This window comes from Canis lupus, chromosome 7 (assembly GCF_003254725.2).
Source record: "Canis lupus dingo isolate Sandy chromosome 7, ASM325472v2, whole genome shotgun sequence".
Taxonomy (NCBI): domain Eukaryota; kingdom Metazoa; phylum Chordata; class Mammalia; order Carnivora; family Canidae; genus Canis; species Canis lupus.
Window position 1 is genome coordinate 57,598,975 of NC_064249.1, and position 15,714 is coordinate 57,614,688.

The window sequence follows — 15,714 nt, forward strand, 5'->3', positions numbered from 1 at the left end:
AATTTTTAAGGATAGGTTTTTATCTTTACCTCCAGGGCTTGCTGTTATGTTAATTTACATATGTGACCATTTTGTTTTTAAAGGTGGCAGTTCTCATTCCTTTCCGTAATCGCCATGAACATCTTCCGATTTTTTTCTTGCATCTGATTCCAATGCTCCAGAAGCAGAGGTTGGAATTTGCCTTTTATGTCATTGAACAGGTAAGAATATTTTTTCTTTTTTTTTTAATATTTAAAATTTAAAAAACAATTTTTTTTTAAGAGAGAGCATGTGTGAGGGGGAGAGGGGCTGAGAGAGAAGCTCAAGTGGGCTCCATGCTCAGCACAGAACCCGAAGTGAGGTTCAATCTCACGATCCTGAAATCATGATCTGAGTTGAAATCAAGAGTTGATGCTTAACCAGCTGAACCACACAGGCACTCCCTAGGTGAGAATATTTTTCAAAATGGTACCTAAGTATACTGAAACTTAAACTCTTAGATATGGTAGGATTAAATATGTTTAGCTTAAGGCAAATCTGGTTTTATGTTTGGGTAAATTCTCATTTGGGATTGGGCATGTTATATACACCACATTTTGTTAATGCACTTTGTAAGTTAATGTGCTCTTGTCATTTTTAATCATCATCTCTTACCTACTAAAGTGAAATATTTTTTCAAATTATTCTTCATATTATCAGCTAACTTTTTCTCCATAAATGTTTTTCATATCTCAGCATTCCATATATACAATTTCTTTCAGTCTTACTTGAATTCTTGGAGGATATTTACCATACTTTCAGCTTTTTCCACTTCTATCATTACCTGGTTTTATACTTAAGGTATCATCTTTCGTCATCTTTCTCTCCCACCCACCTCCCAAACACCTAGGGCACTGGCTGGATTTCATCAGTGATTTCTAGGTAGCATTTCTAAAATGGTGCATTTTGTTTGTGTTTCAAATATATTGTCATGTGGATAAGTTTGGTTTTGTCATTGATAACCTCATTCTATCATGATACTCCCACTCTTTACTTACACTAAACATGACTAAAAATGTATTTCCTTACTTATCAGTAGACAGAAAGTGACCTAGCTTCTGTTATTAGGTGTTTCTGGGTTTGTTTTGTTTTGTTTGTGGAACACATTCAAAGTTTTGTTCCTAAGATTATTATATATAATATGTTATCCCACCTCTTTTGTGGCTCATTCTAGATCTGCTCTTTGCTTTTTGCCTCTCTTTTTCCCCCCCAGGAAATCCTTGGTATTTATTATAACCTATGCTTCTCTGTATGCAATCACCCTGCTAAGGTGATTTGTTCCTGTGCAATGATGCGTATAATGCACATGTGCTTGTTAATCTGACAACCTATACTATGAAAATTGATTCTCTTTAACCTGATAACAAATTAAAGTTTTTAGCTTGTATGGTAGCCATAGTTAAAAACCTCTAGGTCAGTTTTACCAACTGCTAGTTTCCTTTTCTGAAACGTCAGCCCCCTTAGCATGTTGCGAGGTGAGATGTCTGCATCTGGGTTTTTACAGTCCTCCCTCTACCAGCTGAGCTATGGAAGAGGGCACTGGGTTTATGTTTTTAAAGGCATAGTCTTCTAAGAGGCCAGCAGCACTGAATTATTTTGTGAACGTGATGAAGCAACTTTTCCAAAGCAACTAAGATCCATATTTTTATAAACCTCTTATGTCTAAATCTCAGCCTTGATCAATATTAATTCAGGCCTATGTATTTAGTAGTGGGTGGTCTTGAGGTAGTAACATTTTTACCACATATGAAATAGAAGAGTGATGTTTCTGCTGGACTGGTGCCCAGAAGTGCTAAGCATTTGAAGAACAGCTTAGAACTCTGAGTTAAATATAGAAGATTGTACACATATTTACCACTTCCCCTTTTCAAACTCCTAAAATGAGAGTGAAAGAAAAAAGTTTTTTAAAAAAAATTTTCAAACCAGGACAGAGAGATGATTGTTGAGAGATTTCAACACATGTCTGGGAGTCAGGAAGCAGATAGGTCACTAACAGCTCCCTTTATAGAACACAAGATGTTCAAAACCACGTGCTTGTTGCAGGGGATCGTGATTGGCATTGAGTCAGTTTGCTGGACAGTCGCCTGCAGGTCTCGGTACCTGAAAGATGTCACAGATGGACTGAAGCACTGGGCTAAAGTAACAGGACTGTTCAAAAGTCTCACTACAAAACAGTCAGATTCCCAGTTCCTCATCTTTGCTAGTGTTGCTAGGTGATTACTCCATTGTGTCTTATAAAAAATAAAAGTTTATCCTCTGGAGAAACCACATCAGAGGAAGTCCAGACTGTGCTGGCCCAGCTCAGCTGGGGGCCTCAGAGCACAGGGGTTAAGTAAGTTCAGGTGCTGACCCTCGGGACCCTCAGGGCTTCTCTCTGTCTGGTTTTTTGAAGCCAGCAGTGAGGTATGAATCCCCCCAACCCCTTCAACTGAGGCAGGGCAATGAGTAGTGTCTGTATTAGAGAAACAGATTAGCCCCAGGAAAAAGATGCCTAATCTAATATTTAGAAATTTCCAAAGGAAGAGGCTAGCTGATCACTTTATCACCTCCACAAAACCCTTTCCTTCATTCAACAATAGGGATACAGCAGTGAACACGGCAAGGTGAGGCCCCTCATTCTGTGGAGGAGAGATGGGCAATAATAAGTAATTTGTGCTATGTCAGGGAATGCTGGGGACTAAAAGTCAGGGCAGAGAGAGATATACGCTTTTTTATATAGTGTGTTCAGGGAAGGCCTCTTGGAGGAGGTGAAGTTGGGGCAGCCCTGAGTCATGTGATGGGATGTGGATTCCAGACAGGTACATGGTGTGTTTGTGCAGAGGTTGGTGTCCCTGGAGCGGGTGGGGGGGGGGGGCAATGTTAGGGAGGAAGTCAGAGAGGGTGTGAGAAGCAGATAATGGAGGGCCTGACAGGTTAGGGTGCAGACGTAGGTTCTTGCATGTGAGGCTGGAAGACACTAGAGGGTTTTGAATTGAGCAATGACATGACCTAACGGAGGCTTTGAAAAGATGACTGTGGTGAGTGTAGGCGCAGTGAGGCAAGGGTGGAGAGGAGGGCAGTTAGGGTGCTCTCACAGCTGTCTAGGCAGGAGGAGATGTGGGCTTGCACTGCTGTGGTGATGGAGGGGGAGGTGAGCTGTGGTGGGGTTCGGGCTACCTTGGGTTGAAAAGTAATGTTACTACTGATGAATCGGATGTGCATTGTGAGCGATGGAGAATTGTCGGCAGTGCCCAAGTTTGTGTCTTGAATGAGAATGTTGCCATTTTCTGGGCTATGAACATGTAGGACACAGGGAGAGGAATGAGGCTTTCAGTTTTTTATTTTAGTTTGGTTTAGGGATTTGCTTGTGCACCTGTATGTGCGTGTGTGGTGTGTTTGAGTCAAGAGTGGGATGCCACAGTCCTTGCATACCTACATGGAGACTCTGCCTAGCTTTTCAGTGCCTCACACTCCAACATGAATGCCAAGGGTTCTCAGGTTTTGAAGAAAGCTTGCACAAGAGGAGACAAAACCAACCCAGCAAGAGGGAGTATAGGGAATAGAGACAGTGAAAGAAACAGAGAGAATCTTAAAAGAACAACAGCTCATAATCAGTACCCACAGAGAGTAAAGATAATGAATCTGCAAACGTAGGCCATCATAAAGGAAGAGTAGTCAGAATAAGGATGTTATTGTAAAAGAAAATGCCATAACAAAATAAAACTTTGAATAGAATGGCTGGAAGATAAGAAAACAACTCCTAAAATAGATTCAAAACGTAAGAAATTAAGATCAGTCGCTACCAGTATGTCACGGGGGTAACCACTCCCAGCATGGCCTGCAAGGATTTTTGCCTCTGTGGAACCAGGCCCTTGTGTGGTCTCTTCCCGCAATGAATAAGGTCCGACTTGCATCGGTGACCAAACTGCAGAGTGACAGCCTGCAACTTCTGACGCCAGGTCGTGGAAGACATTGCTCCTTGTGCCTCGGTCTCTTGGATGGCTCCCTCTCCGGGAAGCCAGCTCCCAGGTCATGAGGACGCAAGCAGCCTGGTGGAGGGGAAGCCAGCTTGGCAGCAGTGTCTTGCTGGCTGTGAGTGAGCCACCTTGGAAGCCCAGACGTCACGGAGTAGAGATGAGGCATCTGTGCAGTGCCCTCAGAATTCCCTGTTCACAATTGGCAGTAGACTTGCTAATCAGAGTGCTGAAAAAATAGAGCAGAAAAAAACTGGGGAGGGAGTTGGGGGAAAATGACCAAAGAAATAATATAAGAAAAATAAATAAATAATATAAGAAAATTTCCCAGAAGGAAAGACATGTCTTTGGGTTAAAGGGACTCACATGTACACATGAATCAAAGATAGATCCACTGTGAAGTTGGATGAATGCAACTTAAAAAGAGAAGCTCTCAAGAAGTTTCTGTAGGAAGAATTAGCAGTGATTATTCATCAGGGTCATATGAACTTTCTCAGTAATGCTGATAGCTAGAGGATTGTGGTGCCATGCTGTTATAATTCTAGGGGAAAGTGATTTTAAACCTAGAAATTTTTACCCAGCCAAAATGTCAGTCAGGCATGTGGGTAGACTGATGGCGTTTTCAAGCATTCATTATGAAATATATATATATATATATTAATATTATATTATATTTATATTATATATACACACATATATATGTATGTTATTAAAAATATGTATGTTATATATATATATATATATATATATATATATTTTTTTTTTTTTTTTCCCCTCCATGAACCCTTACGTAGGAAGCTGCTGAAGGATGTACCTCAGCAAATTGAGAATGCCAAGTCCTAGATGATGCTAGGGAACAAAGGGATGATGCCGGGGATGGAAGGGGTGATGTGGGGAATGAAGGAGTAATCCTGGGGAATGAAGGGGTGAGCCAGGGAACAGAGGGGCAGTGCCAAGGAACAGAGGAGAGATACCAGGGAACAGAGATGTGATCCTGGGGAACAGAAGGGTGATGCCAGGGAACAGAGGGGTGATCCTGGGAAACGGAGGGGTGATACCAGGGAACAGAGGGGTGATCCTGGGGAACAGAGGGGTGATGCCACGGGAGCAGAAAGGTGACACCAGAAGCGAAGGGGTGACATTAGGGAATGGAGGAGTGACCCTGGGGGACGAAGAAGTCCTAGGATGAGAGGTACAAGGTCAGACCAGTCCAGACTGGAGCAAGAATCCAGGGCAGTGGCAGTTGGTGTTGGGCTTGAGGGGGTGGAAAACAAATTGATAGATGACTAGATGTGTTTGCATTACATCAGTTATTAATAAGTACAAGGCATATCTATTGGGGCTTTTGTACAGAGTAATAATAGTTACATAGAAAACAGAAGATAGTTATTAATCCCAGTTTGAAAAAGAAAACAGAGTCATGATTCGCTCGGCACTCAGGAAATATTTATGCAGTCCTAATAATATAAAAATTATTGGTTTAGCCAAAAGTTATGATCTAACTATATTGGGAAAATGGATGGAGGGGCCGTGAGTGTGGTGGTCTGAATCCTCAGTGGCCATCGTACGAAGTCAGTAGACAATGTCTGTCGTTAATGAGGCGAGGAAATATCGCAACTCTCATTACCTTGCAATATGGAGAGAAGTACTAGAATAAACCACCAGAGGCGGTGAAATGCTCTGCTTCTGGAAGATGGAGATGGGTTAGACATAGGACAACTTATTTTTATTATAAGCCATTAAGTTTTATGTCCGCATTTAATAAAAAACAATTTTTTTAGACCTTCAAGGAAAGGAGATTGTTCACACTGATGTTGATGTGCCAGCAATGACACTATAATTTTTATCCCCTTCCTTTTTTATTCTTCTTTTCATTGGTGAAGAGAGAAACTACAAAATATAAAGTGATTTCTGTTACCTCAGGTTAGTGCAGGGCTCGGGATGAGAGACTAGTCATTTCTCACTCTGAAGGCAGCCCTCTGGTGCTGCCTGTGTTGTGTAGCTCATTTGCTTTGGTCATCATCCTGTTTTGTTGCTAGTTTGGAAATGGCTTTGAGAAACATGGCAAAGGTGTGGGTAATTGCGCTTTAATTTCCTTCAGATACAGAATGAAGCGATTTAATTGCCATTGCACCTTAATATAATTTTCCTCATAAATAAAGGGAAGTGGCTATTCCATAGGAAGTTGGGTTCTGCATAACAAGTCCCCATTTCCTTGTCCCTTAAAGTGTTCTTGGTCTGTATCATAAGCAAAAATGATAAAAATGGGAAGTGTTTGTTGCCCAGGCATTTTAATATATTTTTTCTTAGTAATAAAGGAAAATGGCTGTAATAAAGGAAGTTGGGTTTTGTGTAATAAGTTCCACTTGTTTTTGTCTCTGAAAATGTGTGTTTATCGTAAGCATTAACAGTACAGTTCGCTCTCACTGGCCTTGTTCTGTAAGCAAGGGCCTACTCCTTGTCCAGTCATAGTTAATCTCATGCTTCTCTTAGTCTTGGCATATATGGAAAGCTTCACTAAAAACTACAACCTGTATTATTTTTAATGGCTTTATATTTTTCTCCTGGTCATAAATGATCTATACTCTGATGTATTTGAGGTAAGACAGAAATGCACTGTAAATGCACTCGATAACAGTGTTTTGTTTTATGTAACCAAAGTACAAAAGAATGTAGTAAGTAAATCTAAACAGTATATTTGAAGATCCTGAAGTGTATTTTTTATTTTATCTAGTTGATTTGGATGTATTTACTACTATTATTTGACTGTGATTCAGCAAGTTAGAAAATCTTAGAAAAAAGTCAGATGACAAAGCCTGACTACATTTCTGTTTTCCTCTGTGAAGACTGGCACACAACCTTTTAACCGTGCAATGCTCTTCAACGTGGGCTTCAAAGAGGCCATGAAAGACAGTGTCTGGGACTGCGTAATCTTCCATGATGTGGATCATCTACCCGAAAATGACCGAAACTATTACGGTTGTGGAGAAATGCCACGTCATTTTGCAGCAAAGCTGGATAAATACATGTATATGTGAGTAATACGCAGTCTTCCTGATATCAGACAATAGCTTTACAATATGGTATCATTGAAATGGTAGCTCTGTTAAGGTGCCAGGATCTAAAAGGGCTCAAAAGCCTAAGAGCATCTTTAGCCCTGCTTGGTCCTCACAGGGAGCCAGGATGTAGTCACTTGCTCACCATCTAGGTACTTCCTCACGCAGGGGTCTGCATGTGGGTCGATGGGAAAGAGAACCTGGGTTCTATGTCAAGCAAATATGGGTTTAACTTCTGGTTGCACACTTACCCGTGATAGGACCTGGTGAGTCCCTTATATATCTGCCTGCTGGTTTTCTTGTCCGTTGGAGTGATAGAGTCCACCCCTAGGGCTGCAGGAGGTCGCACATTCTGGGCCTGCCCTGTGTGCATGCACGTAGCCCTGGCGGCTCCCTTCTGCTTTCCCTTTTTCAGTGATTTGTTTCAGGGCAAGGAACTTGTTTCTAGGTTATAGGTTCTTGTCTTGCCTTTAATAGTAAGAGGCAGACTTTTTTTGCTCTCTGACTGCACATACCTTGAAATGTAAACAGTCAGCGGAGCTGTGACAGTAACTTAAATTGACATTGAAGCATGCAAGTCATTACAGCTTTCATCAGCTGATGGATGTGGAGAAAAGAGAGAGTAGCTTGGAGCAGGGGAGATGTTACCCACATCACAGTTTTGCCTGCTGCCCGACCCACAGAATAGAGGGAGGCAAAGAGTCTTAATGACATGACCAGGTGAATCAGCACTAGAACAGGAAAGGAATGCCCTTTTTTTTTTCTTCTGGTCATTATTATTAGAAAACCTTTTCTTATTATTACAGTGTCTGAACTCCCAAGTTAGGCGTTACTACAGGCTTGGGGAAGATCATCCAAGTTCAGAATCTGATTTTTAGCCCTGGTTCTTGGAAATTCGGTATTGATTAGGCCACTAGAGTCAAATTAGATTCAAAGTAAATGGTTTTCACCAAAAAAAAAAAAAGTCATATGTGTCATATAAACTAAGAATTCTCAATTAACTTTTCTTACTTGAAAAGGTTAAGTATTAATGTAAATGATGCTCATATCTACCTAGATTAATCCCAGGGTTAGTAGAATATCTTTGAAGTTGGAGTCGAAATTAGAATGCAGCTTAGGGAGAATGTCGGCAGACCAAGGAATAGGGCTGGTAGTGGGAAGACTTCAGGCCATGGGTGAAGCCTGATAGAGCATCCCTGTCCCATAATGGCACCCACAATCTGACGGCTAAGGACCAGAAAGCTCCAGTCCCCAGATTTGTGACTCTCTCCTCTCAGTCAGTGTGAGATAAGTACTACTGGATTTTTTATTGAGCTTCTGTTTTCTCTTTAGTTTATTTGTTATGCCTTCATTTTGCCTAATACTGGATATAGTGCAATTGGTTGTTTTCATTTAAGCAGAACAATAAATGGAATTAATATGCTTGCCAATGTATACATGTTAATGAAAGCACACACACACACATATCCATATTTACCTATCTACTGATCTTCGCTTTCTCCCAAACCACTAGCCTGGGGAAGAATACTCTAACTAGCATGGGAAACCCAACAGTGCCATGAATGCTTATTCCCAACTGGGTTTATAACTAGAATCCTTACTTCCCACACGTAAGCCTCTCCCAGTCTCCTGGGACAGTGTGATTGTCTTTGGGATCAGTATTGCTGTTACTGTCTTTGGGTGCCTTTGGCCCACAGTGGGCCAAGATTGCTTTCTTCTATACCAGTGAGTTCCGTGCAGGAGCTGCTTCTCCTACCCTCTGTGACCATACAAGATCTCAGCTAGCACACAGCACTTCTTCCCCACGGGGAATGGGGTGAGAGTCCTCCAACAAAAAAAATTGAGATCTGCTGTCTCCCTTCCTCTGAAGCAGCTTTGCTCCCTTAAGGCCAGATCTCCCTTAGCATGAGCTATATAGATGCTGTGCGTGGTCGTGTGTTCCCTGCTGCCTCCCGCCCCCCCTCAATTAACCTGACCTCGGTAAGGGCTCTGGCATGCAGCTTCCCAATAGCACATTTGGGGCCAGAGGGATTTATTCAGGACTGAGTGTAGGGATGCTATGTTGAAATCAGAAAACCAGTCTATATCTACCTGAACAACTTAGTCTGACAAATTCCTCGGAGTACGAGTTAGGGAAAGGTAAGGAGAATAAAATCCAGATTTAAAAATGTAGTAGTCATTTCTCAGAAAGAGAGACTGTATGATCTCACTTATATGTGGAAACTAAAAAGAAAAAAAACAAACAAACTTAGAGATACAGAGCACAGATTGGTGGTTGCCAGAAGTGATGGTGGGGGGATGGTGGCTGAAGTGGGTTAAAAAGTACAAAGTTGAGGTTTCAGATAAATAAGTCCTGGGGATGTAATGTACAGCATAGTGACTAGAATTAACGATGCTCTACTGTATATTTGAAAATTGCTAAGAGAATGGATCTTAAAAGCTCTCATCACAAGAAAACAAAAACTTTTTAACTGTGTGTGGTGACAGATATTAACTAGATTTATTGTGGTAATCTTTTTGCAATATATAATGTGTGAAATCATTATATTGTACACCTAAAATGAATCCAATGTTCTGTGTCTATTATATCTCAATAAAAAAGTCATTTATCCAAATATTAGAACATTACAAAAATAAATATATTTGTAAATTTTCATGAGTATTATGATATCATGCCAAACAGGTATGATTATTACAGGAGCAGGCAGCTAGTCATTTCAAAATTAAATGCTAGCATTGTATTTATCAATTTCTATTTATCCTGGTTAATGTAATAAATAACACATAATTAAGTTCAATTAATTTAGAACACTTCATTAGCTTAACAGCATCTAACATTGCATTGATAACTATTGATATATTAATCAAGTTTAGTGTGGTGTGGAAATCGTATGCATTTTTGAACACTGGGTTGTGAGTCTTACAAAGGAACAATACTGAATATTAAATTTCAGTTATCACAAGTGTTTTACCTCACACATGTAGATGTTTCACTAGACTGTGAAAATGTTTTCTTTCTTGGTGTACTTTACATTTCCCACAATATGATTGAATCGGCACAATTGTTGATATGGAAAGTATGCAAAGGCGCTGTGAGACTGAAAACTCCATCTCAGATGGCAGACTGCTCGGATCTCATGTTTAGAAATCTGTGTTCTGCTTGCTTCTTAGTCTACCATATAAAGAATTTTTTGGTGGTGTAAGTGGCCTGACAGTGGAGCAATTCAGAAAGATCAATGGTTTTCCTAATGCCTTCTGGGGATGGGGAGGAGAAGATGATGACCTTTGGAACAGGTATGTTGAGGTACAAATTGCTTGGTCATCGAATTTGTGTCGGTTTCCTTTCTGTTAGTTAAATTGCACTTTGCTATTCTGAGGAAGGATTTTGGGGGCTGGAAAATGTTTGAGGTTCCTAAATCTTACTTTGTGCTTCTGCCTTTCTTCATTAAGAGTGCCTTCTGAAATTATGGACAGCTCTCCAATGATAGCATATTTTTTTTTGCATTTCAAGTTGAACTCACATAATTTTTATGTCACTTTATTTTTTTATTTTCATGTATTATAGAGTTCACTATGCAGGATATAATGTAACAAGACCAGAGGGAGACTTGGGAAAATATAAGTCTATTCCTCATCACCATCGAGGCGAAGTCCAGTTTTTAGGACGGTAAGTTTAATATCACCTTCAGATAACAAGGTTTCAAAATTATTTAATGTATGAAAGTTTTGTTAAAAAAAAAAAAAAACATTGCAGCCCCCAGAAAATCGCCTGCAGGGAATTTTTTTTGTTGATTTTATTTTTCTTTATAGAAGTAAAATATTTTTGTGCTTGTTTTGAAAAGATATACGTATATATTTATGTTATGTTAAAGAGCCCAATTAACTATTTATATAAAAAGTATTTCCTTAACATAAAACGTAGTATTTCATAAAACATTTATTTCTTAAGGATGTCTAAATTGTAAGTGTACAAAATGATTTTTTCAGGAGGCATTTTTAAGACTAGTAAAAATGCTAATTTAGTAATGGTTTAGAAAGATTTTTAAAAATAAAAAAATTTTTAAAAAATTTTTTAAAATTAAAAAAATAAAATAATAAAATAAAAAATAAATAAAAAAGAAAGATTTTTAATTATGCGTGACAAAAATTGAAAAAGTTTTAAATGCTGTAATTATAAGAATGACCTTGAGCGAGCGTATTTGTTGTCAGTTTTTCTTTTTTGAATGTGTTAATGTTATTTTTCACTTTTTTCTCTAACCCTATAGGTATAAATTGCTAAGATACTCAAAAGAGCGTCAGTACATTGATGGGTTGAACAATTTAATATATACGCCAAAAATACTGGTTGATAGGTTGTATACAAATATATCTGTAAACCTCATGCCAGAGTTAGCTCCAATTGAAGACTATTAAAAGAAATAGCTCTCATGGCAAGATCGACTGCAATGCTGGATCATAAACTTGGAGCATACTCTTCCTGGAGGTCAGTGAATGGATGTGTCACAGTGCCCCGATCTGTGCGAAGAAGAGCCAGCAGTCCTCACTGTTTACAGTGTGGGATAAGATTCGATCACCCATCCTCTTCTCTGAGACACACCCCCATGGCAAGCACGCAGAGACCCGATGCCATTGCTGAAATCTGAACGTTGAGAGAGCTCCCTACAAAGAGAAAATTTTTATACTGAAATATATAATTTAATTCAAGAGAATGCTTTATTTCTGTTTAAACATGTTTTGTATATATGTGATGTAAATTAATGTGTTCAAATTGTTGGAAAAGAAGGTGTGTTGCAGTTTTGCATGTAATTGGTTATGCCTTTATTGGACTTTTATAGAATTTTTTATTTGCATGGAAAAAAACAATGCAAATCTATGTCACTAAAAAAGGTTAACCCTTGTGTGAAATGAAGGAACTGTCAATAATTGACACCCAACTACTACAGTAAACTGTTATACTAGTTTTGAGCTTTAGACCTTCAGCCTTTTGTGTGGAAGAAGTCACAGCTTTCTTAGGGTCTTAAAGGGTAAGAAGAAGGGATGTAAACTGCTTTTCTTCCTACCAGGATTACCTGTTTTTTTCCTTGCTTGCAATCTCATCAGATTTTGCTAAATCACAACCATATTGTTTATGCACATTGCATGAGTATTACCAAGAAAATCTTAAACGTTGGGATGTAACATGATATAAAGGACCTCTTTATGTTAACTGTCTTTCATGTATCTTTGGTGTGATTGTCGGGGATTTCATGCCTCAATGTTCTAGCAGCTGTGTGTGTTTGTACACTGTATTTTTTTTTAATTCCTAGTGAACAGCACTTTTATTATTTCTAGTTCAGAAGAGCCAAAAAAACAATATCATTTAAAAAAATCAAAACAATTTTTTTTAAAAGAATGAGCTATGGAAAACCCAATAGTACCTATAATATACAAATGAATTATACTATTAGAGAAGAAATTAAATGTTCTATTTTTATGAAGATAAAAGCTTAGTAGATAAAAACAAATTTTAAGTTTAATTCTCAGACTCATAGACTTTCAAGTTTTGAGGGGAACCTTTAATGTCAACCAGTTTTATTAGAACTATATTTTTTTCACTTTTAAGAAATTACATTTCTGGTATCCTTAAAATTGCCTCACTGAACTAATTTAATAGAATTATATTAAAATATATAATCAGTTATTTAAATGCACTGATGTAATAGGACACTTCTCTGAGAACAGGTCTCACTACCTGACATCCAGGATATTATTTTATCTTAAATTCAGATGAAGTTCTCATGGCAAAACCAAACAATATCCTTCCTTTGAAAATTGTCAACTATAATTAACCAAAGATTCTAGGAAATACCTTGATATTTTCACAAATTTAAAACAAAAAATTATGTATCTATAAAGTGAATCTTCAAAAACAATGAAGAACAATAGAAATCTATCTATGCGGGATGTTGGGATCATATTTGCCTCATGGATTATTCATCTAAAACAGAAATGTGGTTATTTATCTCAGGTTTAAGTTTAATTTTGAAGTATCAATTTTTATGGCAGTTTTGGTAATACAAATGACCACAAGCCAAATAATAAAATAATTGAAGTTCTTACGCTTTGAGAAAACTGATCAATCTCCCTTATGATACCAAACAGAATTTTCCATATTTATTTCTCTAGAAGTAGTTCCCAAATATTTATCTTCCTTTTTTTTTGGTGGTATTCAAAATCACCAAAAAAAATCAAACCTTCTGAAAAGTAAGAGATTTGTTCAGAATTTGTATATCTGTTCATTTTGGTCTCACAGCCAATACAGTTTTTTTAATTTGGTGAAAGGAAAGGAGGTTGGGAATGTTAACATTTGTGATCACTAACAAGATAGTGGGGGCATAGGAGCATAATTAACCCAATAATAGTTAAATATTTTTTTAATACATATTTTAACTGTGGGGAAAATTAGGGCTGTTTCTGAGTCTTATTTGTAAAACATATTTTTTGCTTTTTGATGTGGAGCTGCCCACATTTTGGAATCCTCATTGTTTTGATACACATTTAACAGGTTCAGAAGAACTCAGTTCTACTAGTATCTGCCTTATTTTCTTGGATTAAGTCTAATAGCAATTTTTGTTTTATGAGTGAGCCATGTTATTTTGCTCTCTTTAGTTTTGAATAATATATGTCATCCTGTGAAAATCATCTCATTAGTTTGTTTTTTCCCCTTTTTTGTTTTGTTTTGCTTTTTAAGTGCACACCTAAAATTGATTTTTGCCTATAAAGAAAGACTTTTATATGTTTTCCTAAGAGTGATAGAGAGCTTTCCTTGGTCAGTTATCTTCATTTTATGAAAATAAATCTATTCCATAAAAATTAACGAATACATTGCAAATGCAAATTTCTCTTTATTGTTACATTTGGTAGATTTCTTAGTGAACATATATTGATTGCCTACTCTGTATCAAGTGTGATGCGAGGTATGTCAACAGAAAAAGTATTTTATTTCTGAACAAATAAAATCAAGTTGAAACCTAAAGTTATGAAGACATCCTCTGATAACTTATCAGTTGTCTTTCTTAGTTTCAAGGTCAAGGAATATATGTATGTGGACATGGAGCTATTATGAGGTCCCTAAGGCACTAACTGGGAAAGTTACATAGTGCCTTTCAGCTAGAGAGAGAAGTAATGATTAATGGGCCTGTTTGTAGAAAAGAGAGGGAAAAGTGTACACATGAGTATTTTTTTAAATCTACATTTAAATTTGTATTTTGTGAAGAGGTGTTCAATAAGAAAACTTATTTATAGTATTATGCAAATACATAATTATGTATTAAAAACTTGCTTAGACTCCTTTTCCAACCAAAATATTGATATCCATTTTAAAACAAAATGGAAAAATAACCAATACAAGATTGTCCTTCTTTTGGAGGCTTCCTACAAGTGAAAGCAGATTTGTGTCATTTTATTTGGCCTCTGCTTGTATCTGTTATATTTCTCTGTGTACTTTTCAGACAAATATTAGCGCTCTAGGTTTATTGCCTTGTATTTGCAAGTATGCCAATTGAGAGATCTCAAGTGGCCATAGTGTTGTTTATCAGAAAGAGGAAGTGTACTTAAGATTATTTTATTTATTAGATCTGAAAGGCTTCTACATAAATGCACTGAAATAAATGCTAGTAATTCTTGTACTCCCATTTTTTTTTCGCTTCTCATGGAAATGTTTGTACTTTTTTATCATTGTCTTTTATGAAATATAATGTTCTAAAGACTCCGTGTGCTACTGTAATTATTTTCGCTCAGGAACTTTTTTGGGGTTATCTGGGGTTTTGTTGTGTTTGTTTTCCTGATTTTGAGGTGAACTGTTGATGAATACCATGGTTGTACTAGGATGGCAACAGCGGCCTAAGGGGACCACTGTATCTGTCTTTGCAACAGTTTTAGTTCAATACATTTAGTGATCTCCTCATACCTTTAACTCCAAGAAGACACAATAACATTTAAATATTTTTCATCAATACAATTAGTAATCTAGTGTATCAAGGAGAATGTTTAAGGAGTTGTTTTTAATATTTCTTCTGCCTACACAACTTGAGTAAACTAAGCTGGTGTGTTGCAGTCAATCCCCTTCTTGTTTTCCAGGTATCAAGTAGTAGTGAAGATCTTTAAGGCAAATAATACCTAGCGACTAGATTTGTAACAGGGCCTGGAATGTGAGATCATGACTTCTGTCAAATTACTTATGTAATAAATTCCAAGTATTATTAGTATTATTAATTTTATGCATAGTATGAGCATAGTATGAGCTACTGGGATGTTGATACTGTATGTCACAAAGCCAATTATGAAATCATAACCATGTAGTCATTTAAACCATGCAGAGCCGTGAAATCGAGTTGGTATAGTCTGGCCCAGGTCTCTACCTATGATATTAATGTGTCCTCTGATGAAACATACCAACTCAGTTTAATGTTCTTATATATGGATTTTTTTTTGTCCTGTCTTAAACATGTGGATTTAAGGTTGTGGAGATACTCTAGACCCCAGTTTTCTTTAGAGAAGGCCGTGCTTCTCTCTAGAGAAGAGCATTCACTGTATTGCTCTTAATTTAAGTGACTTCAGAAAACATAGTGCTGTATCACTCAAAATCATACTACAATTAAAAGAAAAATATTACATAGGCTGTAAAAATAAAACTTGTTATCTCTCTC

At 37.5% G+C, this 15,714-nt stretch overlaps 1 protein-coding gene across 3 annotated transcripts in view; it reads left to right on the forward strand.

The window, feature by feature from the left end:
* Positions 1-14,774, forward strand: part of B4GALT6 (beta-1,4-galactosyltransferase 6) — a 67,733-nt gene extending 52,959 nt beyond the window's left edge. For all 3 annotated transcript variants that reach the window (XM_035718471.2, XM_025429232.3, XM_049112805.1), the window contains 5 exons: positions 84-200; positions 6,818-7,005; positions 10,199-10,321; positions 10,593-10,694; positions 11,293-14,774. In XM_035718471.2, the coding sequence (XP_035574364.1) occupies positions 84-200; positions 6,818-7,005; positions 10,199-10,321; positions 10,593-10,694; positions 11,293-11,440 (678 nt within the window). In that variant the 3' untranslated portion in view covers positions 11,441-14,774. The remainder of the gene's footprint in view (positions 1-83; positions 201-6,817; positions 7,006-10,198; positions 10,322-10,592; positions 10,695-11,292) is intronic.
* Positions 14,775-15,714: the final 940 nt, after the last annotated feature.